General features: G+C 46.1%; 1 protein-coding gene across 1 annotated transcript; it reads right to left on the minus strand.

The window, feature by feature from the left end:
• Positions 1-18,298: 18,298 nt before the first annotated feature.
• TFF2 (trefoil factor 2) lies at positions 18,299-22,731 on the minus strand. The gene is made up of 4 exons (XM_003779446.3): positions 22,616-22,731; positions 21,617-21,766; positions 19,429-19,575; positions 18,299-18,491 (listed from the first exon to the last, which is right to left on the minus strand). The coding sequence occupies exons 1-4, from the start codon at positions 22,692-22,694 to the stop codon at positions 18,478-18,480; spliced, it is 390 nt and encodes a 129-aa protein (XP_003779494.1). The 5' UTR covers positions 22,695-22,731; the 3' UTR covers positions 18,299-18,477.
• Between the last annotated feature and the right edge of the window lie 343 nt (positions 22,732-23,074).

The following is a 23,074-nucleotide window of genomic DNA, read 5'->3' on the forward strand; positions in this document are numbered from 1 at the left end:
AGCAAGAATTCCCACTCTCATCACTTCAATTTAACATTGTAATGGTGCTTCTAGCAATGGTAATAAAGCAAGGAATAAAAGGCATAAAGATCACAAAGGAAGAAGGAAAACTGTCTTTATTCAAGGAAGATCATTTGATTTTCAATTGCCTGTTGCTAATATATGAACACCATTGATTTTTGTATATTGTTTCCTGTAACCTTGTTTTAAAGAATTTTTTAAATAGATTTTTTAAAGGATGTTCTAAAATAGCACAAATCATGAAGGTGCAGTTGATAAATCTGACTCAATTACGGTTAAGGATATCTATTCATCAAGACATGACAGAGGAGTAAAAAAAAAGTCGAGTCATGAACTAGGAAAAGATATCTGAAACCCATATAACTAACAAAGGATTGCTATAAAGGATAGGTAAAGAATTCCTTCAAACCTGTGAGAAAAAGACAAATAACATGATTTTTTAAATACACAAATAGGATTGCCACTGAAAAGAAAAACTAGGTAGTCAATAAGGATATAGAAAGAAGCTCAACTTCACAAAAAGTCAGGGAATTACAAATAAACCAATGTTAAAATATCACTTTACTTAACATCAGATTGCACTGATTACCAAATGTCGACAAGTTGTGGAGAAATAGAAACTCTTATGCAAATCTGGCAAAAGGGTAATTGACACACCCTCTTTGGCAAGCATTTTGACGACAGCCAGTAAATTGAAGAAGTCCATATTGTTTTGATAGAAAGAAACTGGAAACATTATACCTAGTTTCCTATCAACAGGGGACTGAATCCCATGGAATATTATACACGTGTTAAAATGAATGAAGCAGATCTATTTTTATTAATGCAAATACATTTCAAAAGTTAAAAATAAGATATAAGTTGAAAAGGCTGCATACTAGGATACCATTTCTGATTATTTTAAAAAACAACAAAATAATACCATGTATTGTTTATGGGTATCATGGGAATAATGCCCACTGACTTAGGAAGAGTGGTTAATTCTGGAGAGGGAGGAAAAAGGATGGATTAAGGGAGTACTTTCATGATTTTATTTCTTTTTAAAATAAGAGGCATTTTTAAAGTAAGAGGCATCAAGGCATAAGTAACTGACAAGTTGATGGATCTGGGTAGCACATATATAGATGACACTACATTAGATACCATTCAAGGAAAGGCATTTGACATATGGCTGTTTAAAATTTTTATTTAAAGAAATCCAAATAACGGAGGTGGTGTGGGCAGCAAGACCCAGCTGCTGGGTGTGAGAGAGACTGGGAGAAGCCAGCCCTGAAGCTGGGACTGGCACATGGGTCCTGGTTTGGGGGCCATTCTCTTGCTTCATCCTGGTTGCCTGGCCAATACCCTAGGGGTTTATCTGGTGAGGGATGGGGAAGGGACCACTGACAGAGTAGGAGCATTGCCATCTTGGACAAGCACCACCTTTTTAAAGTTCACCTTGATCAAAAACTGCCTAAATCCAAAGGGCCTCAGCCTAATGGCTAAGGTCAGCATGACCATATACCACAAATCACATCTCTGACCAGAAACTTTCCAACCATAAGAAATAAACTCCTCCCCAAACCAGAGGCATGCCAGCCCCAAGATAACCTCCCCTCCAGCCAGAGACATTCCAACCCCGCCATAAACTTCTCCCCCACACAGAAACATTCCAAGCTTGTGATAAGCTCTCATCCTAAAACCAATAAATACTCTTAGTCTGTAAGAGAGAGTGCTCCTGACCAAAGTTACCAGAAGCCCCTCTCAGGTTTATTCTCCAAAATCAACCTGTCTTTGACTGTTGAGCCACTTTTTGTGTTTGTTTCCTCTTTCTTTAACTCTTACAACCACTTTTAAATCCCAGCAGCATCCAGCTTGATGGCAAATAAAAGTCTTAAGTCCTTTCACATTTTTAAATTTTAATTCCCAGGTCTTTGGGCCCCTGCAGTGTGATCTCAACTTTCTCTCTATATTAGCAGAGTCAAGAGATCCACCTGAGGATGAGTGCCTGACTGTGTCCTGGACAAGCAGGGAGCTCGAACTAGAGAGGGAATTAACATCCCAGTGGGGAAGCACTAGAAAAAGTCAATATTTAATACAAGTAATCTCTGGATCAAATGTGCCATGGGTGTGTCACCCATGCGGTGCCCCAGGTCATCCCTCCCCTCAAAGTCTGTCAGAGAACATAAACTAAAGATTATTTTTCTGACTTCTTGAAAATGACCATTACTTTGTTCAAAGAGAAGAAGGGTCATTGTTGGCTGCTCACCACTAGAGGAGAAGAAATGGTCTCTTTGATTTTTCATGGGAATGTAGAAATAGAATGGTCAGAATTGAAAGTACCTTACATCTCATAAAATGCAACCATAGCTGGTGCCTAATCCCATCACATTCTCTGCAATTGTTAGCCTAGATGACTAGAGAGTAGTTTTTAGGGAATTCAAAAGAAATTGAAAGCAGGGCCCACCCTTAAGAAATATGTTGTCTACCAAAACAAAAACATGGTGGGACTATCAGAACTGCAAAGTGACTATGAGATGGCCCAGATGGAAACCACACATGACCTCTGGAGCCTCACCCTGGGGCTTCCCTGTTTGTGCAGAGAAAAGGGTGATTTCCCTGTGTGGAGGAGGAGCCCCTCACAGTCGGCTACCTTTCCAGGGCTGGTGTCCACAGGACTCTGGGTGGTTTGTGCTAAAGGTTTCCTGTGGACATTTCTTAGGTTTGAGGCAGGCATGCCTCTCACTTGACTCTTCCTACTCACCACAGCTCCATGTTTCAAAGGATGCTTTTTCCCTGCTGTAATGTATTCACCTCATTCACTATTTACTCCATCCAGGAACTGAAAGCAAAGTGTGAGATCACAAAGTATGGCAACATCTTCAGGCAAGAGCCTACCTTAATTGCCAATGCCTCCCCGTGGCTCTTCATTATAGAGGCAGCCCATGTTCTCAAGACTTATAATAGCCCTGTTTTGCATATCAAATGGCAAGAAGCTAAATACCAACTCTCGTTAATACATTCTTCATACTTCCATGACACTCATATGATATCTGGTTTTTCAATGTCTTAAGTTTTACCAAAGAGTTAAGATTTGTTGAGTTCCTATGAACAGAAATATTATTGAACAAAGAATATCAGTCAATATTTATTTAATATCCACTGTGTGCACAGCCTTCAGCCCAGGTGCTGTGGGAGGTTACAAAAGAAGAAGATGATATGGTCAGTGTTGATAAGAAACCTGTGGTCATGGAGGCATCATAAACTCCAACTCAGCCCCCAGCATTATGAAATCCATGCAGCATTCATATCGATATGGTGTGTCCTCTAGCAGCTCAACATATTAAGAGGGGTTGAGAAGGTAAATATGGTCATTTAAAAAATCAATTCACAGATACACATACAGTCAACAGGGAGGAAAAAAATATGTGGTTTTAGGCTTCAACGTTAGCACAACACTCCTCCTAACAGAGGAAGTCTTAAAGGGAAAGAAGACTCTGAATTGGCTCTGCCAGGCAGAGGTGATCTGACTGAGTCAATGGAAATGTGTTACTTCAGAGGTGAGAAAGAGGATAGTAAATAGAGATGCAACAAGAAAATACCTTTCTCCAGGGCAGCAGGGCAGAACCAGACAGTCCTGAGACTCAGAGTAGAAATGGTGGATGATGCCCTGGACAGCCCTTGGGCAGAAGAGTACTTGACTTACAGATGGCAGCTGCTCAAGAACCCAAGGTGCAGTGGCCATGACCTGGGCTCTTCACTTTCCTCTACCCTCTTAGGTTCTTCAGCTGTCTGCAAACTAAACTTGTTAAAAAGGAAGATTAACAGGAGAAAAAGAAAACAAACTTGATGTTGATATTTTAATTTTTATGTGCATAGAGACCTTCATAGAAAAGAAGTGAAGATCTCAAGAAGTGGTTACACCTAGGGGCTTATATATCACTTTAACAATAGGTAATAAACTATGGAGAAGTGATAAGGTGAAGGGAAAGAAATTTGGAGTCCTAGAGGTGGGAAATTGTGGGAAGGTAAATATCTGAGGGAAATTAATGGAAGATAAGGGTTATTTTAGTAAAGTTCATTTGTGCAGACCCATCTCAGTGCCAACTTTCAGTCCCCTGGTAGGGGAGAGAGGAAGAAACACCTTCGCAAAGGAAAATTTATGTCCTGCTTTGAGGCAGATTAAGGAGGGCAAAGTGCTCTTTCTGCATTTGATGCTTCTTCATTGCCTTCATCTCAAAACAATTCTTATTCCAAAGCGGCATATCTCGGGGATAGCAATTCTGATCTCCTTCACTTTCATCTCTGTTGAGGTGCAGGAAGACTGACAGGTGATGCCCCATAGGGTCTAGAGACACAAAAGTGGAATTCAAGTTTTGTGGGTGTCATTGGACATCCAGCCATAGTTTCCTGCTGGATAATAATGATGCCTTTCTTGCCCACCCTCGCAAGGTAAGTGTGAGGCTCAAGCAATGGTAGGCAGTGCAACCTGAAGGGTGAAGCACTGTCCACCTGCTGTTAGCAGATGTCATTGCTGTTGTAATAGGTAAACACAAAATGACTACTTTATCGTGGTTGTGACTGTCTCAAGATGCAAACTCTGTAGACATACTCAGTCAGTCCCTCATGATTCTGTTCAGTTTGACTTGATCTAACTCACTGGCCAGCCCCCTGGGCTGTCTCCCCCTCGGGGTTTCATGCCCAGAGTGACTGTTCACTCCTGGAGCAGATCCTTGCCTTCACCATCTCTTCCAGCTCTTCTCCTGAGCCTCCTCTGCTTGGGTGGGAGTCGCTCTCAGCTCAGCTCCCTGCCACCCCAGCTGCAGGAGGATGGAAGTCATTGATTGCAGTAGGGTGTGTGCAATAAATGAAGACAATAAACTATCTTGACCTGGCCTGAAGCTCACAGGTTTGGAGGCTTGCAGTGCAGTGCTGACCTCTGAGCCCAGAAGTCAGTTTTCCAGCAAATTGCATGGCTCTGGTGGCTGAATGATTAAAAACCTTCAGCAAAGGAGGCTGAATACCTGCTGATCATCAGACTTTTATAGATTCCAGGTAAAGCAAAGGCAGGAAGAGAGGCAGGGACCCTGAGCTTGTTTATTTGCCATAATGAGGGTTATTTGGTCATAATTCAATACACTCAATGTGCCAAGGTACAGTTTGCAAAAAACACAGCCATAAAGCAGCTGAGTTCAGAGAAATCCAGAGATAATACAAAGCTCATGGAGTTATTGTGAGTGACAAGGAATGCAGAAGCAAGCACTGAGGTCACATTTCCCAACCCCCACCCCCCTCCTTTTTTTTCTGAGACAGAGTCTCACTCTGTCGCCCAGACTGGAGTGCAGTGGCATGATCTTGGCTCGCTGCAACCTCCACCTCCAGGGTTCAAGTGATTCTCCTGCCTCAGCCTCCTGAGTAGCTGGAATTACAGGTGTGCACCACCACGCCCAGCTAATTTTTGTGTTTTTAGTAGAGACGGGGTTTCGCCATGTTGGCCAGGCTGGTCTTGAACTCGTGACCTCAAGTGATTCGCCCACCTCAGCCTCCCAAAGTGCTGGGATTACAGGCATGAGCCACCGTGCCCGGCCCCCAACCCTTTTTGACTTGTGAACACATTTCACAGGGAAAAGAAACCCATCTTACCCATCTTGTTTGGAATTTTACAAAAACTTATTTACAGTAACCTTGTCTGGCATAAGATAAGATGAACTGATATAAAACTATTTTATTTTAGATAAGCATTTCATCAAAAATGCAATAATTCAGATTACGGTCATTTTTTTTTCCTTTTTAACCTTATTTTTAATTCTAGAGAAACTTTGATGTGCTCTATAAGACTTTTAAACCAATCCGTCAGATAACTTACCTATTGAAAAGCGTAAGATGAATCGGCACTATTGTCATTTTTATTATTATTCTCTTATCCTCTTCCTCATTGGCACCTTTCTTCTCTTCTCTTCTCTCTTCTTTCCTTCATTCCTCCCTCCCTCTCTCTCTCTCTTTCTTTCTTTCTTTCTCTCTCTCACTCTCTCTTTCTTTCTTTCTCCTTTTTTGACAGAGTTTCATTCTTGCCCCTAGGCTGGAGTCCAATGGCACGATCTCAGCTCACTGCAACCTCTGCCTCCCAGGTTCAAGTGATCCTCCTGCCTCAGCCTCCCGAGTAGCTGGGATTACAGACACGCACCACCATGCCTGGCTAATTTTTGTATTTTTAGTAGAGACAGGGCTTCACCATGTTGGCCAGGCTGGTCTCAAACTCCAGACCTCAAGTGATCCATCCACCTTAGCCTCCCTAAGTGCTAGGATTACAGGTGTGAGCCACCACGCCTGGCCCCTTATATTTCTTGACTGGTATTTCTTTTCCTTTCTGCTGTTAACCAACAGCTATTCTGATGAAAAATTAATCAATATATTGCTAAAATCATAGAGCTTTGAAGCACTTGATGACCAAAACTGATGTAACTACTAGAACTTTGAGCTGAGCAGGGGCTGCAATCTCAACATCAGACAAAATAGAATTCAGGCCAGCAGGCATCAAACATGATGAAGACAGATGCTTGGCAGGTCACAGTTCACAATGGAGCAATAACAGTTATAAATATTTTTGTACCAAGAAAGGGATAGGAAAAGTATATTTATTTTATAAGCCAGAAACAGTGAGATGCAAGCAGAAATAGACAAAACCCATAACTGGTCATGAGAACATCATTCTGGGGATAAGACAAGTCAAGTGAACAAAGAAAAAAGTAAGTAAAAAAATAGAACTTAAGGAATATAATTAATAAGGCAGATCTTATGAATAGACATATACACTGTGTATGTATGTATACATATGGATATGTCAAAATTTAATTCCCAATATTAATACAACTTCTTCTCAAGCACACATGAAATATTCACAAAATTTAATGATACATTTGTACACAAAAAAGCAATAAGTTCCATAAAGTAAAAGTTTTGACTGGGTGCAATGGCTCAGGCCTGTAATTCCAGCACTTTGGGAGGCCAAGGAGGGATGATAACTTGAGGCCAGGAGTTCAAGACTAGCCTGGGGCAACATGGCAAAACCCTGTCTCTACTAAAAATACACACACAAAAAATTAGCCAGGTGTGGTGGTGCACGCCTTTAATCCCAGCTACTTGGGAGACTGAGGCATGAGAATCGTTTGAACCTGGAAGGCAGAGGTTGCAGTGAGCCAAGATCATGCCACTGCACTCCAGCCTGGGTAACAGAGAGAGACTCTGTCTCAAAAAAAGAGAAGTAAAAATGTTATAATCACTCTATGATCAAGTGCAACAAAACCAAAAAATATTAACAACATTATTGCACATGGAAATGGAAATATCTTCTATTAAATACTTGTGGCTAAAAGATAAATTACTAACCAAAATTATAGAATATCTTAGAAATTATGATAATAAAAACACCACATTTCTGAATCTATGGGCAATATTTAAAATGGTAATTAGAGGAAATTGTGTAGATTTAAACACACGCCATTAATCCATAAATTGAATTCCCAAACCAGAAAACTAGGAAAAGAATAGCTTGTTGAAAAAAGGCTGAAAGAAAGCAAAGGGAAAGAAATCAATGAAGTATAGAAGAGAAAAAGAGTGGAATTAAGTCACAAATTCAATCCCAGTTATTTTTAAAAATTAAACAAAATATGCAAACCAACGGCTAACCCAATCAAAAAAATGAAAAAAGTAACCACAAATATCCAAAATAAGAATTGACAATGAAGGAAATAACTATTGAAACAGAAGAGACCTTAAAAACAGTAAGAGGCTACCCTGAATAACTTTATGCAACTAATTTTTAATATCTAGATGAAACGCGTAAGTTCCTAGGAAAATGACAGTTTAACAAAATGGGTCCAATAGAGACATAGGGCTGAAATAAACCATAGAAGAAATGGAAAACGTTATCAAGGAGCTGTCAACAAAATCACTAAAAAGGATTTTGCTTATTTTTTTAAAAAGAAAGAGACTTTATTCCAGTAAACATTTTGCAAACCAGGGAGACACCCCCTTCGGTACAAAACAAAGGTGCAATCTGAGACAACAAAGAGAGGGGTTGTCTTTTAAAGAGAAAGCCCGGTCTGGGTTCCCACTCTCATCTGTTATGCAAATGGAGGATGCAAACTTGCTTAGCTGTGATTAGTTGACGCTTGTTTAGTTCTGATTGGTCGATGTGGGTCACATTCTCCTGGTGAGCTCCAGGGGCCAAGGTGAGGCTTTCCAGTAGCCGTTGATACAGGAGTGAACAGGAACAGCTATGAATGTCCCAGAGCGAAGCAAACGTGTGGGTTTCCAGGAATGCAGAGTACGTGTGTGACGTCTGGTCAGCAAATGGCCACTCGGCTCTATTTTGAATTTAGCCCCAGTTGGCTCCCCGGGATCCACCTTGAAGGGCTGGTTCTTTCGGAATTCCCGGAAAAAAAAGCCGTAAGAATCTCCATGTCCAGATAATCTCACAGGGAAATTCTAGCCAAGCTTCAAGTACCTAACAGTCCCAATGCTGCAAAAATTGTTTCAGACACTTAAAAACAAAGGAAAATGCACAAATTTATACAAAAATCTTAACTGAAAATGTGTCATAGACAAAAGTATAAGCACTAAAGTTATAAAACTCCTAGAAGAGAATATAATAGACAATGTCCGTGGCCTTGAATTAGGCAAAGATTTCTAGGTAGGACACATAAAGTCTGAATCATAAAAGAAAAATTAGAAAAACTAGATTTCATCAAAATTAAAAATATTTTCTCTTTGGAAAATATTCTTAAGGAAATGAACGAAAAGGTAAGTCACAGGCTAGGAGAAAATATTTGCACAAAATATATCTAGTAAAGGGCTTGTATGCAGAATATATAAAGAATTTTACAACCCATTACAAAGAAGAAAAAAACACCTGACTTAAAAAGTGTTAAAGATTTAGACAGATACTTCACCTGAGAAGATGTGTGAAAAATAAGCTCATGAAAAGATGTTCAACATCCTTAGTTACTAGTGAAATGTAAATTAAAATGAAAATGGGATATCACATTCCACACACCACAATGGCTAAAATGTAAAAGACCAGTAAACCAAGGATGTAGTAAGCATTTGGAAATCTCCATTGTGGCTAGGGAGGCAAAATGGTTCAATCCTTGGAAAACAATTTTTTCAGATTCTTATGAAGTTAAACATAACACCATACTATCCAGAAATCCACAGATACCTACACTTCCAAGAAAAAAGGCATTTCCTCAAGCATTTACCGAAATCCCTTCACATACACGTGCATAATTGTTCATAGTAACTTTATCCATAATAGTAAAAAGCTGGGAATAATCCAGATGTCATCACCTGGTAAATAGGTAAGCAAATTGCAGTGTATCCTGCTGTGGAATACTACTCAGCAATGAAAAGGAACGAACCACCCTTCTGTGCAACAACCTGGAAGAATCTCAAAGAAAGCTGTGTGCTGTGTGAAAGAAAACAGACTCCAAAGACTGTGCACTGTGTGCACTGTGTGATTAAACTTACTCGAAATTCTAGAAGAAATGAAACTAAAGCGAAAGAACAGAGATTCTTGGTTTTCTGGCGCTAGGGAGAGGCTATTGACAGCAAAGGGCACGACGGGATTTTCTTGGAGGGAATGAATGTTCTACATCTTGATTGTGGTAGTGTTTACACAATTGTATACATTTGTCAAAACTCAATGAACTGATTCATTTAAAATGGGTGAGTTTTATTGTATGTGAATTATACCTCCGAGAAACTAATTTTTAAAAAATCTCAAGGCATGAGCATTGCCATCATCAGCGTTACGAATGTGAAGACAGTGAATTGATGAAATGACGGGGCAATTTGCAACGTGTGATAGGCACTGAGATCTCTCTCTGGACATCAGGAAGCTGCGTGTTGTCAGATGCCGAAGCTGAACCCACTTGCCCGTCGGGGCTGCAGGAAGGCTGAGAGTCTGTCCCCAGCATGGACAGCAGAGGGCGCTGTGGAGCATCATTAACCTGTAAGGTTCTTCACGAGAAAACACCTTAAATTAATGAGCCCTGTGCGCTCAGAAGGTTGAATAGAGGTTGAATAGAGGGCCCTTCCTTCCTCTAAGCCACATTTCTGGTTGCGCCACATTAAGTCAAACAATTATTAAGTGCTGAGCAGTCTTTGGATCACGGAAAACAAACACAGAGGCTGCAGCCACTGGGCCCTGTGGAAAGCTGGTGGCCGTCCTGCGATGGTGTCAGCTCATCCGTGTCCGCGCTGCTGGAGGCCTGGCAGGAGCTGAGATCAGAGCCCTTCAGCGGGAGTGGGGCGACTCCTCCCTCCCCTGGTTTCCCTGGAAGCTGAGGAAGTTCCCAGGAAAGTGCTGAAAACCTCCCACCACTCTTTACACAGACCTGAGAGGGGGCTGAGGTGGGGGAAGCTCTGTTGCGGAGGTGGGCTGACTCGGGAATAGGCCAGGGGGTGGGACAGATGCTGGAGGGACATATGGGGCATCAGAGGAGACAGAGGCTGTCAGGGAGCTGCGGTCCTGCACATGGGAACCAGTCCTTGCCCAGACTGTCTGGAGGCCCCTGGGCTGCTGCTAGTTACTGAGAGGGCACAGTGGCCAGGCTGCACCTCCCTGTGGCCTGGTCCCTCCACTAGCTGGAGGAAGGTGGGGCTGCTCCCTCCCAGCCAGTGCTGCAGACCCAGAGTGGCTGCAGACCCAGAAGACACACGCTGTATATATTCCTGCATGCATGGCCCTGAAATGGTGGCCTCGTGGGTTGCAGTGTGCACGCTGCTTCCACAAGGAAGAGACGGCTGCTTGCTCCATGCCTGGGGGCCCCAAGGCTCAGGCATCCTTGCCGTGGCCCACCCAGTGAAGTGCAGCAAGAGGGAAGGCACCACCCCTGTCTATTTCACTGGCGAGGGCAGGCCCCCAGGGGTCTCTGGGAGAGGTGCAATAGCAGAGTTCCAGCCTGGGGTGGGGACAGCTATGTGTCAGGACCACGAGATTGTCCAGGGCCACAGGGAGGCGAGGCAGAGGCAGGCAACCATGGGAGAGCCCCTGGGAGAGGAAGCCCGATGTGCTTATGGAGGGGCTTGGTAGGCATTGGCCCTCCTCTGTGAGCAGGTGGAATGCTGAGGGTCTGATAGCCGGGTGCCCTCCACTGGGACAGTCACTGTGAGACAAGCAGGACCACGCGCGTCTTCCCGGATGAATGGGCCTGGGATATCGGGATGTGCATGTATGAACAATCATAGCAAGAACAGCTCTAAGCACATCCTAATTCAATTCATGAAACCTCACCACAAACCCAGAAGGGAAGATGTTATGAATATCTGTACTTAGCATGTGAGTAAAACTGGGGTCAATAAGTCTACATAACTTGTCCAAGGTCACACAGTGACCCTGAGAGAGAAATCGCAGTAGAGCCAAAGTGCGATAGGTATTTTTGAGATCTGATTCACGCACCCTCATTGCAGCCCCCTGACTCCGGTTAACTGCCCAGCGTCCCATGGTGGGGGTCAGATTGGGCTTCTAAGGCAGGGTGGGTTGAGGGGGACATCACACCAGGGCTGGCCCCCTGAAGCAATAGCTAGAGATATTTATGCATGTACCACAACTCCAAATTATAGATAATGAATATAAAATGCATGTAATGAATATAAAATGCATGTAATGAATATGCAGTCTATTCTCATTACATATTCTCTATTTGCAAATTCGCCTACTCACTAAAATTTATTTGTAACCCTAAATCAATATTTGGGGTGCTTTCAAGGTCATTTGCAGAAATGTACAAAGTGGTGACAAATTTGAGTCGCAGACATGCATATTCCCAACTGAAGTCACACAAGGCCTTTTTTTTTTTTTTTTTGAGATGGAGTCTCGCTCTTGTCGCCCGGGCTGGAGTGCAAATGCGCGCTCGCAGCTCACCACAACCTCTACCTCCACCATCCAGGTTCAAGCAATTCTCCTGCCTCAGCCTCCAGAGTAGCTGGGATTACAGGTGCCTGCCACCACACCTGGCTAACTTTTGTATTTTTAGTAGAGACAGGGTTTCACCGTGTTAGCCAGGATGGTCTCGATCTTCTGGCCTTGTGATCCGCCCACCTCAGCCTCCCAAAGTGCTGGGATTACTGGTGTGAGCCACCACGCCCAGCCACACAAGGCCTTCTTGCTTCAACCCATACTGTGAACAAGTGTCCTTTTCTTGGTCCATGTAGTGCCACGTTTTTATGCCTGTTGTTGGTGATTTCCCATTTAAAATGCCCCCACGTGCCGTAGTGAGGAGCTGTCCGGTGTTCTGAGCGTGAGGTGATATGGCTCCGGGGAAAACACCAAGGGCAAGGCAGCCTCACTGGGGCTGGGAGACAGGGTGCCAGCCTGGAGTTCAGCATTAATGTAACCACCGTGTGCACTCCACAAGGTGTCTACAGGAAACACACTCGAGCCTGGCTACATGGCTGGTTGATGAAATGCTCCCAGAAGCTTGCAGAAACCTGACCCTGTACTTCCCCAGGAGCGAAAGTTCCAGATTCACTAAGTCAGTGCTGGCAGCGTCTTCATAGAACTTACCTACATGAATGCCAGAACGTACTGTATAGATACCCACTGTAAATCAGCACTAAAGTGCCTGTGCTCATACAGCTGTGCAGCACTTAACGACAGGGAAATGTTATGAGAAACGCGTCATGAGGGGTTTTGTCGTTGTGTGAACACTGTAGAATGTGCTTAACGCACAGCTAGAGGGCAGCGCCTGCTGCACACCCAGGCTGCATGGTTGGCTCCCAGGCTGCAAACCTGTGCAGCGAGTGACTGGACTGAACACTGGAAGCAACTGTAACACAGTGGTAAGTATTCGTGTATCTAAACATAGAAAAGGTACAGCCAAGGCAGGGCATGGTGACTCATGCCTGTATCCCCAGCACTTTGGGAGGCCGAGGTGGGCAGATCCTGAGGTCAGGAGTTCAAGACCAGTCTGACCAACACAGTGAAACCCTGTCTCAACTAAAAGTACAAAAATTAACTGGGTGTGGTGGCGAGTGCCTGTAATCCCAGCTACTTGGGAAGTTGAGGCAGGAGAATCGCTTGAACCCGGGAGGCGGAGGTTGCAGTGAGCCGAGATGGTGCCATTGCACTCTAGCCTGGGCAACAGGGCAAGACTCCTTTTCAAAAAAAAAAAGAAAAAAGAAAACATACAGTCAAAACATGGTGTGAAAGATAAAGAATGGGATGGTATATAGGCACTTACCATGAATGGAGCTTGCAGGACCGGACAAGACAGGGAGGGAGTGGGGAGTGAATTCGAAGGCCCAGGACATGACTGTCCTACCATAGACTTCATAAACACACGACATTTATCAAAAATACTATTCTTTCTTCAATAATAAAATTAACCTCAACTTACTATAACATTTTTACTTTATATATTTTTTTAATTTTTAAAAATTCCTTTTTTTCTTTTCTTTTTTTTTTTTTTTTTTTTTTTTTTGAGACGGAGTTTCACTTTGTGGCACGAGCTGGAGTGCAATGGTGTGATCTTGGCTCACTGCAACCTCTTTCTCCCGGGTTCAAGTAATTCTCCTGCTTCAGCCTCCTGAGTAGCTGGAATTACAGTCGCCTGCCAACTCACCTGGTTAATTTTTGTACTTTTAGTAGAGATGGGGTTTTACGATGTTGGTCAGGCTGGTCTTGAACTCCTGACCTCATGATCTGCCTGCCTCGGCCTCCCAAAGTGCTGGGATTACTGGCGTGAGCCACTGCGCCTGGCCAAAATTCTGACTCTTTTTAATAATACTTGCTTAAAACACAAATGCATTGTGCAGCTGTGCAAAAATATTTTCTTTCTTTGTATCCTTATTCTATAAACTTTTTAATAATTTTAATATTTTTTAACTTTTTTAGACTTTTTGTTAAAAGCTAAAACACACACACATTAGCTGAGGCCCTCGCAGGGTTAGGGTTCTCAGTGCCACGGTCTTCCACCTCCACATCTCGTCCCACTGGAAGGTCTTCAGGGCCGGTAATACTCAGGAAGCTGTCATCTCCTATGATAACAATGCCTGCTTCTGGAACCTCCTGAAGGGCCCACCTGAGGCTGTTCACAGTTAACTGTTTTTATATAAGTAGAAGGAGTACACTCTAAAATAACAATAAAAAGTATAGTATGTACATAAGCCAGTCACACTGCCATTTATAATCACAGCGAGTATTAGGTGGTATACATGATTTTATGTGCTGTACTTTCATACAACTGGCAGTGCAGTAGGTGTGTTGACTCCAGCCTTCCCACAAACAGCTTAGTAACGCGTCATGCTGTGACGTTACAACGGCCGTGATGTCACCAGGTGATGGAAATTTTTCAGCTTCATTATAACCTTATGGGATCACAGTCATATACGAGGCCCACTGTTGACCAAAACATTGTCACGCGTGATGCATGACTGTGTATGCGGCGAGCACTAGGTATAGTGAATATATAAAGAATTAGTGTGTGTTATCCAGGATTACCACATTCTGGAGGCAGAGCTGGCTGTCCTGCATGGTACTTGGAAGAGGCTTTTTTTTTTTTTTTGAGACGGAATCTTGCTCTGTCGCCAGGCTGGAGCACAGTGGCGCGATCTCAGCTCACTGCAACCTCCGCCTCCCAGATTCAAGCGATTCTCCTTGGAAGAGGCCTTTTTGTAGGAGGCCACAGGGCAAGACCACAAGGCCACCGGCAGCCTCTGGCAGGAGCTCCGCGTAGCGGGGGCCTGCTGTGTGCACCAGGCAGCTCACAAACATTATTATTACTATTATTATTATTATTATTATTATTATTTGAGACAGAATCTCACTCTGTCACCCAGGCTGGAGTGCAGTGATGTGATCACGGCTCACTGCAGCCTTCACTTCCCCGGGTTCAAGTAATCCTCCCACCTCAGCCTCCTGAGTAGCTGGGACTAAAGGTGTGCCCAGCTATTTTTTGTGTTTTTTGTAGAGATGGGGTCTCAGCATGTTGCCTAGGCTGGTCTTGAACTCCTGGGCTCAAGCAATCCTCCTCTCTGGGCTTCCCAAAGTGCTGGGATTACAGGCCTGAGCCACCATGCCCAGCCACAAACATTATTTTTAATTCTCACCAGAACCCTGCTAGGGAAGTAATCATTACTCATATTTTACAAACAGAAAGCCTGAGAATCTGAGAGATTTTTAAAAACCTCCCCACGGTGACCCGCGTGGGCCATCAACCTGCACACATGGTGACAGCTCCTGCTGTTCCCACCCCCAGCGAGCTGACCGACCCCGTCTCCTATAATTGCTTTTCAAGGCATCTCTGTTACCTGGACCAGCCAGGCAGGGACCTGGAGGAGCGCAGGGAGCCGGGAGGGCAGGCAGTTGACTCGAGCGCCACAGTGGCTGTCCTGGTTAGGTCGATGGCCACTGGGCCCTCCCGCTAAGCCTCACCGGCTCTGCCATCCATGAGGTCCCTGCCTGCACTGGATGGGGATTATTGGAGCCTCTGCAGGGAGAGGGAACGGAAGGGAAGGGAACCAGGGGCAAGCAGAGGAGACGAGAAGCAGCCGGAAACCCCAAGAGGAAGGGGAAGGGAGGCAATGATTGGGGGAGAAAATGGAAAAGAGGGCGAAGGGAAAAGAAAGCCTTGTTTTACTCAAGGGGTGGGTTCAAATGTCCCCAGCTGTTGCTTCCCCCCCAAAGGAGGAGGAAGGGGGTGACCCACTCTGAACTATCTTGAGGTGTCACATGGTTAATTAACTCACTCATGGTGCTGGAGCCGGCGGGAGCTGTACTATTAGTAACGGATCAGAATGGCCCACGGACCCCCAAGCCCAAGCCTGTGGCAAACACAACGGAAGTTGCTTCAGAATCCCTGCTCAAGGATCCAAAGGGCAACGTAGGAACTGGCTCAGAAAATGGGGCCTTCATGCATCAGAGAATTTCTGAAGGAGGAAATGGGATTGGAGTGCCAGCATGAGAAGAAAGTTCCCGGAAAGACACCATGGGAAACACAAGTGCCCACATATTAAAGACGTTGCTGCACCCAGAGCCTCGTGCCAAGTGGCCTGCAGACAACTGCCTGAGAACAAAAGTCTGCAGACCAGAAACTGCCTGAAAAGGCATGAAACCAGAAGCTTTCACCTCATCCGGTACCCAAGAAGGCCCCAGTGCCAACTCCGGGAGCAGAACCTCCACACTCTTCACCTGGGAGGCACAGATAATTCACATGCCCCTGGAGAGCATGCCAACCACCCTTTCCAGGAATCCACTGGCCTGCTTTGGCCTTGCCACCAGTGTGGCCAGGGCTGGCTGACCCTGGAACCCATAAACTAAGTGTACTGGGCGGGGGACAAACGAGAGAGGACATGGCAGTCTGGGAAGAATAAATTCACAAACACCAGCATCCATCTCCGCCACCTGATTATCTTGAGTGTTTCTGAGACCCCGTGTTGCTAACAAGGGCCACTGTTCGTTGAGCTGATGATATGTTGTAAGTAAGACTGAGACACAGCTGAGACCCAAGGCAGCATGTGGCCTGCTCCCCAAAGCAGGCATCCCGAGAGTTGATGTAAGGCCACATCCATTCCTTGAAGAAGCACTTCCTAATACTCTCATCTTCCAATAGGAAGCTAGTGGCACTGGCCCCACCCCACCCTGGAGGGCAGAGGCCTTGGATTTTCTGGGGTGACAGGAGTGGGCTATTGGGTGACACATTTGCTAAGCCAATTGGCTTGGGGTAGGAGAGGGATGTTGGGGGAAGCAACAGAAATGCTGGTCTAATGTCATCCAATCTGCACTCCCACCACTGAGCTGAATGACACCAGGACCTCTTAAAGGAGACACAAAAGAATCTTTCAACTAAACATAGAGCTACTATTCAATGTAGCAATCCCCACCGAGTATCTATCCAAAGGAAATGAAATCATTCTATCAAAAAGATACCTGTACTTGTACATTTATCGCAGCACTATTCACAATAGCAAAGATATGGAATCAACCTAAGTGTCCATCAACAGGTAAATGGATTTAAAAAGTGGTATGTATACACAATGAAATAATATTCAGCCATAAAAAGAATTAAATCATGTCTGTTGCAGCAACATGGATGGAACTGGAGGTCATTATCTTAAGTGAAACGAACTAGACACAGAAAGTCAAATATCACCTGTTCTCACTCGTAAGTGGATGCTAAAAATGTGTCCACGCGCACATAGAGAGGAATGGCGGGCAATGGACATGTGGATGACTGACGGGGGTAGGGGGTGGATGATGAGAAGTTAGTTAATGGGTACAGTGTACGTGATTCAGGTGGTGGACACCCTAAAAGCTCTGACTTGACTACTATGCAAACTACACATGTAACAAAATTGCACATGTACCCTGTCAATTGGTACAATAATAATAATAATAATGAATAAATAAGAATCTTTCACACAATGATCTCCCCACGGCCGGCATTGCCTTAATGAAATGCTGTCAACTTCCTCCCTTGAATATCCTCAAATGTTAGCAGATTACCAAAGCTACCCTCAGGCAGAGGCCAGAAAACACAGAAGCAAAGAGTTGGGAGAGAATTTTTGGCCTACCTGGTCAAGGCCCCTCCCTGCTTGCCTTAGAAATAGGAGACGACCGGCTGCCTCACACTCATCTCAAAATCAAGGGGTCTGCGATGCATTTGGTCAAAGAGAAAGGATTTTGCAATTGCAATCTGAAGTCACGTATCACTCCAAGAGGTTTTCAGGGCTGGTCATTTGAGTTTTTATAAAAAGGACTGAGAATGGAAGTTACAAAGTGATTGTGAATTCTGAAATGTTCTTACATGCAATACTTTTTTATTGCTTTTAGAGAAACCTGAATGTATTTGATGAATTTTTCTCTTAGAAAAATGGAAGGGACATTAAAACTGCCAGGCGTGGTGGCTCACGCCTGTAATCCCAGCACTTTGGGTGGATCACTTGATGTCAGGAGTTCGAGACCAGCCTGGCCAATATGGTGAAACCCCATCTCTACTAAAAACACAAAAATTAGCCAGTGTGATGGTGGGCACCTGTAATCCCAGCTACTCAGGAGGCTGAGGCAGGAGGATAGCTTGAACCTGGGAGGAGGAGGTTGCAGTGAGCCAAGATTGCACCGTTGCACTCTAGCCTGGGTGACAGAGCAAGACTCTGTCTCAAAACAAACAAAAAAAAACCTGCATATACACTCACACATATGCACATTCACGTATACACACACCCATACATGGGTACACACGTGTGCACACATGCACACCACCATCACCACCTCTGTGTTAATGAAACCAAAAAGAAATTTAGCAGATTTTAAGGGTTTTATTTAAAGAAATTATATGTTAAACCATTGAAAATGATGAAAAGATGATTAAGAAAACCCAGGATTTCATGAAATATGAAGCTGATAAGAAGGCGAAGTTTCTTCTTTGGTTTCGGAACACCCGGTGAGCCAGATGCATCCTCTGGAACCAGCCTCTCTTAGTAATGGCAGTCTAGAAATTTAAATGCAAGACGGTTGGTAAGGGAACCCCAGAAATGGGGGCACCTAGGCTGCGAAGCTAGGGTGGGCGCACGTCACTTTGCCCAGAAGCTTCCTACTGAAGAAGGAGCCCCTTTCCTGGGGAGGGGGTGTAAAGGGACCAAACCCTCCCACCCCAGGCTAGAGTTTCCTTTGTGGGGCACATTCTCCCCAGACAAGTGAACATTTTCTAGGTGGACCTTTAGGTCACATAAAAAAATCACTCGGAAAATCCTGAACATGAAATATTTTGCTCTTTGGAGTGCTTTGATATCCTAACAAAAGGAAAAGAAAAGGCATCCTTCAAGGACCAGCAGCTCTTTCCCCATTTTCCTGGATCTGCTTGGTCTTTTTTTACCTTGCCATATTCTGAGTCAGGAACACACTGTCACTAAGCGGGTGGGAGAAGTGGACCCGTTCACCCCTGCCGGCGGGACCCTCCCAGGACTGCCCGGAGCAGGACGTTGTGGACGACGTTTGTCATTCAGGGTCATGTGGGGGAGAACGGGAAGCCACGGGAGAAGGGGCCACGTCTGCTTGAGTTGGGCCCTCTCTGGTACCCAGCACAGCGCAAGACACTCAGTAACCTCCAAATGCAGATCGGTTTGCAATAAAATAGGCAACGCCTCTGAATGTTGCAACACCTGGGGAGGCGACAGGGGTGAGCTGCCGTTTCTAGAACCATCACAGATGACGCAGTGGCAATGCTGGAGGCCATAAACTTATTGAAAAGACGCTGTCTTTGCCAAGCACATTCTGGAATTGCCTTCAGAATCCCATAGGAGGCAGGGGCCCTGGCCTCGACGGCATTGAGGCTGCGAGGCAGCTCCCCTCCCTGCACCCCACCTCTACGGACAGAGGAGGAATCATGGTGTCCGGGAACCAGACAGCGAGTCCCACAGCAACGTTACCTTCCACAGACTTCGGGAAGAAGCACCAGGGCACTTCAAAGATGAAGTTGGAGAAGCAGCACTTCCGAGAGGCGCATTCCTCGGGGCTGATGCCCGGGTAGCCACAGTTTCTTCGGTCTGAGACCTCCATGACACACTGATCCGACTCTGCCATGGGACAGGCACAACACCGAGACCCAGTCAGGCCTGCTGTGCCCTGGAAAGCTCCACCCCTTCCTCCTCTGAGAGCAGCGCTGATTTGCAGCCTCCATGGATCATGAGGTGCTGCCGGGGGCAGCATCCCCCGGGACAGCCTCCCTCTTGGACTGTGCAAGTGTCGGCCCCTAGGACCGCCTCCCCCGGGGACTGTGAAAGTGTCGGCCCCAGCGACGCTTGGCTGGCCTGTCCTCCGCGAACGTGGGGCCCATGTGGGGTGGTCACAGTCAGAAGCTCTGGAGTCCCCCGCCTTGGGGAAATCATTTTGCCTCTCGGGACTCAGTGTTCTCAGTAAATGGGGTGGTCCCCCAGGCCAAGATGAGAAAAGGTTTGTGGGCACCTTGGTAAGATGGAAAGCGTTTGGACATGGTATTGATACCCAAAGGCACTGCCATTCAGTGGGCGCTCGTGAACAATCCACCATCTGCCTGGTTTCCCTGCGGGACCCAGCAAGCCTCCCAGCAACAATCTTGGGGAAGAATCGCCCTTCTCCAGAGGACGTGCCCGGTTCCACACACACAGGTGCACGACACACACACAACCTTCCTTTGAGCACTTGTCGGTGTTACGACTTGGGTCCTGATCCCGTGCACTGACATAAAACTCACTCCCAAAGAACCGTAGAAGGCTTCACTTCCTTCCCTAACATTTGAGGTCTGTCAGCCATTATGTTACTACTGTCCTATTAAATACCTTCATTTCCCCATGGAAGCTTCTTCAGAAGTCACACTTCAAAAACTAGAGGAGACCTACTATATATGTATATATTTTTTCTCAACTAAAGTAAAACTGATGGCTCCACACACACACGTCTGTTGAAAGAACTAACGGTGTAGAAACAGGGTAGGTGGGAAATTTTCATCTCACTGTTGGCTGACCGGGGTTGCCTCTAGACTAACAGTCCAGGCTGGCCCCAGACTAACCAACCTGGGCTACCTCTAGACTAACAGTCCAGGCTGGCTCCAGACTAACCAACCTGGGCTACCTCTAGACTAACAGTCCAGACTAGACCCAGACTAACCAACCTGGGCTACCTCTAGACTAACAGTCCAGACTAGTTCCAGACTAAACAACCTAACCAACCTGGGCTACCTCTAGACTAACAGTCCAGGCTAGTACCAGACTAACCAACCTGGGCTACCTCTAGACTAGCAGTCCAGGCTAGTCCAAGACTAACCAACCTGGGCTAGCCCCAGACTAACCAACCTGGGCTAGCCCCAGACTAACCAACTTGGGCTAGTCCTAGACTACCTCTAGACTAGGAGTCCTCTAGGCTACCTCTAGACTAGCAGTCCAGGCTAGTCCCAGACTAACCAACCTGGGCTAGCTCCAGGCTAAACAACCTGGGCTAGCTCCACACTACCAACCTGGGCTAGCCCCAGACTAACCAACCTGGGCTACTAGCCCCAGACTAATCAACCTGCGCTAGCTCCAAACTAACCAACCTGGGCTAGCCCTAGACTAACTAGCCTACACTAGCCCTAGACTAACCAACCTGGGCTAGCCCCAGACTAACCAACCTGGGCTACTAGCCCCAGACTAACCAACCTGGGCTAGCTCCAGACTAACCAACCTGGGCTAGCCCCAGACTAACCAGCCTACTCTAGCCCTAGACTAACCAACCTGGGCTAGCTCCAGACTAACCAACCTGGGCTACTAGCCCCAGACTAATCAACCTGCGCTAGCTCCAAACTAACCAACCTGGGCTAGACCTAGACTAACTAGCCTACACTAGCCCTAGACTAACCAACCTGGACTAGCCCCAGACTAACCAACCTGGGCTAGCTCCAGACTAACCAACCTGGGCTAGCCCCAGGCTAACCAACCGGGGCTAGCCCCAGACTAACCAACTGGGGCTAGCTCGAGACTAACCCACCCAGGCTAACCCTAGACTAGCAACTGGGCCTCCTCCAGCCCCTGCTCTGGGCTCCGCCTGTGAAGCTGGGTCCTGGGTTGCCAGTTGCTGGCCCAGGAAGATTCCCTGGAAGATTACCTTGCTTTGGGAGGGGGTGGAAACACCAGGGGACCCCAGTGACACTGGAGTCGAAACAGCATCCATTGTCAAAACACTGGTCGCTGGTGATTCCAGGGAAGCCGCAGTTCGTCCTGTTATGGGGGCTCAGCCTGGAGCACTGGCAGGGGGCTGTGGAAAGATTCTCAGTTGGCCCCGCCCTGGTACCCCAGACCACACTGCTCCTTCTCTCAGAGGTTTTAGGGGATGCCTCTACTGTCTTGCTGCCACATAGAGAAACACAAAGTCTTATCTTGCCCATATTTAAGCAATGCAGTTTCCTCCTGAGAAACTGACAGGGCTTTGCTGAAATTGTTATATTAGTTTAAAAGGAAAAACAAAAAGCCAGGCATGGTGGCTCATATAATCCCAGCACTTTAGGAAGCACTTTAGGAAGCCAAGGAAGGCAGATTGCTTGAGCTCAGGAGTTCAAGACCATCCTGGGCAACATGTTGAAACCCCATCTCTACAAACAATACAAAAAAAATTGGCCGGGCATGATGGTCCACACCTGTGGTTTCAGCTACTCAGGAGGCTGAGGTGGGATTATCACTTGAGCCCAGGAGGCAGAGGTTGCAGTGAGCCAAGATCACACCACTGTACTCCTGCCTGGGTGGCAGAGCCAGATTCTGTCTCGGAAAAAAAACAAAAACAAAACCCTTCTAGAGGAGAATGAACAGATGGACCCAAGGCCAAGATCCAGTTGACAGGTGAGTGCTCTGGGACTCCAAGGACCCTTGGTGGGAATGCCCTCCTGGCCCGACACGGGGCCCGCTGACACCTGCCGTCACTCAGCCTTTCCCTAGGAGGGAGGCCCTTCTTGGAGCCACCCTCCTGAGTAGCGGCAAATCCCATGTGAACAACACACATTGCCAGATGCCTTTATAGTATTTCCCCTCTCAAGTTAATTTATGGTTGTGCTTTTTTTTTTCTTTAAGAGAAATAAAGAAAGCACATAAAAAGACCCTCTCCTTCACTTACAGGGTTTCTCACCCCCCGCCAGGGCACATAGCCCCAAGACGAGGAGTGCTGCCAGGAGCTGGGCGTCTCGCGGTCCCATGTCCAGCTCAGCTGCACCCCAGGGTGGCTTGCAGAATGCATGGTGCCCACTGCCGGGTATGTTTTATAATCTCCTCTCTGTTTGTCCAACAAGCACAGATAACCTTTCTTCTCTGCCCTGTGGCTCCAGCCCTTTGATAACCTTTCTTCTCTGCTCTGTGGCCCCAGCCCTTCCACCGTGGAGGCGAAGAGGAGGCAAGTGGCAGCTGTGCCCTGTGCAGGCGAGGCTTCCGGGCCAGGGTGACTCTCTCCCTGCTCAGCGAGACCTCCTCCTGCCGTGGCCAGGGAGTGGGGTCGTGCCAGGCTGCCAGCGTGGAAAACTGGCCACGTGCAGGTCTGGGGCTGGGCATACACAGGGTCACACCCAGGAAGGGATAAGCC

This window comes from Pongo abelii, chromosome 22 (genome assembly GCF_028885655.2).
Source record: "Pongo abelii isolate AG06213 chromosome 22, NHGRI_mPonAbe1-v2.0_pri, whole genome shotgun sequence".
Classification (NCBI taxonomy): Eukaryota; Metazoa; Chordata; class Mammalia; order Primates; family Hominidae; genus Pongo; species Pongo abelii.

What these genes read in the sequence shown, in the direction of transcription:
- TFF2 (XM_003779446.3), bottom strand. Translation starts at nt 22,694, where the DNA reads ATGGGACCGCGAGACGCCCAGCTCCTGGCAGCACTCCTCGTCTTGGGG. An exon ending in GGCGGGGGGTGAGAAACCCT is followed by an intron (nt 21,767 to 22,615) that starts GTAAGTGAAGGA and finishes ATCTTTCCACAG; the next exon opens with CCCCCTGCCAGTGCTCCAGG. An exon ending in CCACCCCCTCCCAAAGCAAG is followed by an intron (nt 19,576 to 21,616) that starts GTAATCTTCCAG and finishes GTCCCATGGCAG; the next exon opens with AGTCGGATCAGTGTGTCATG.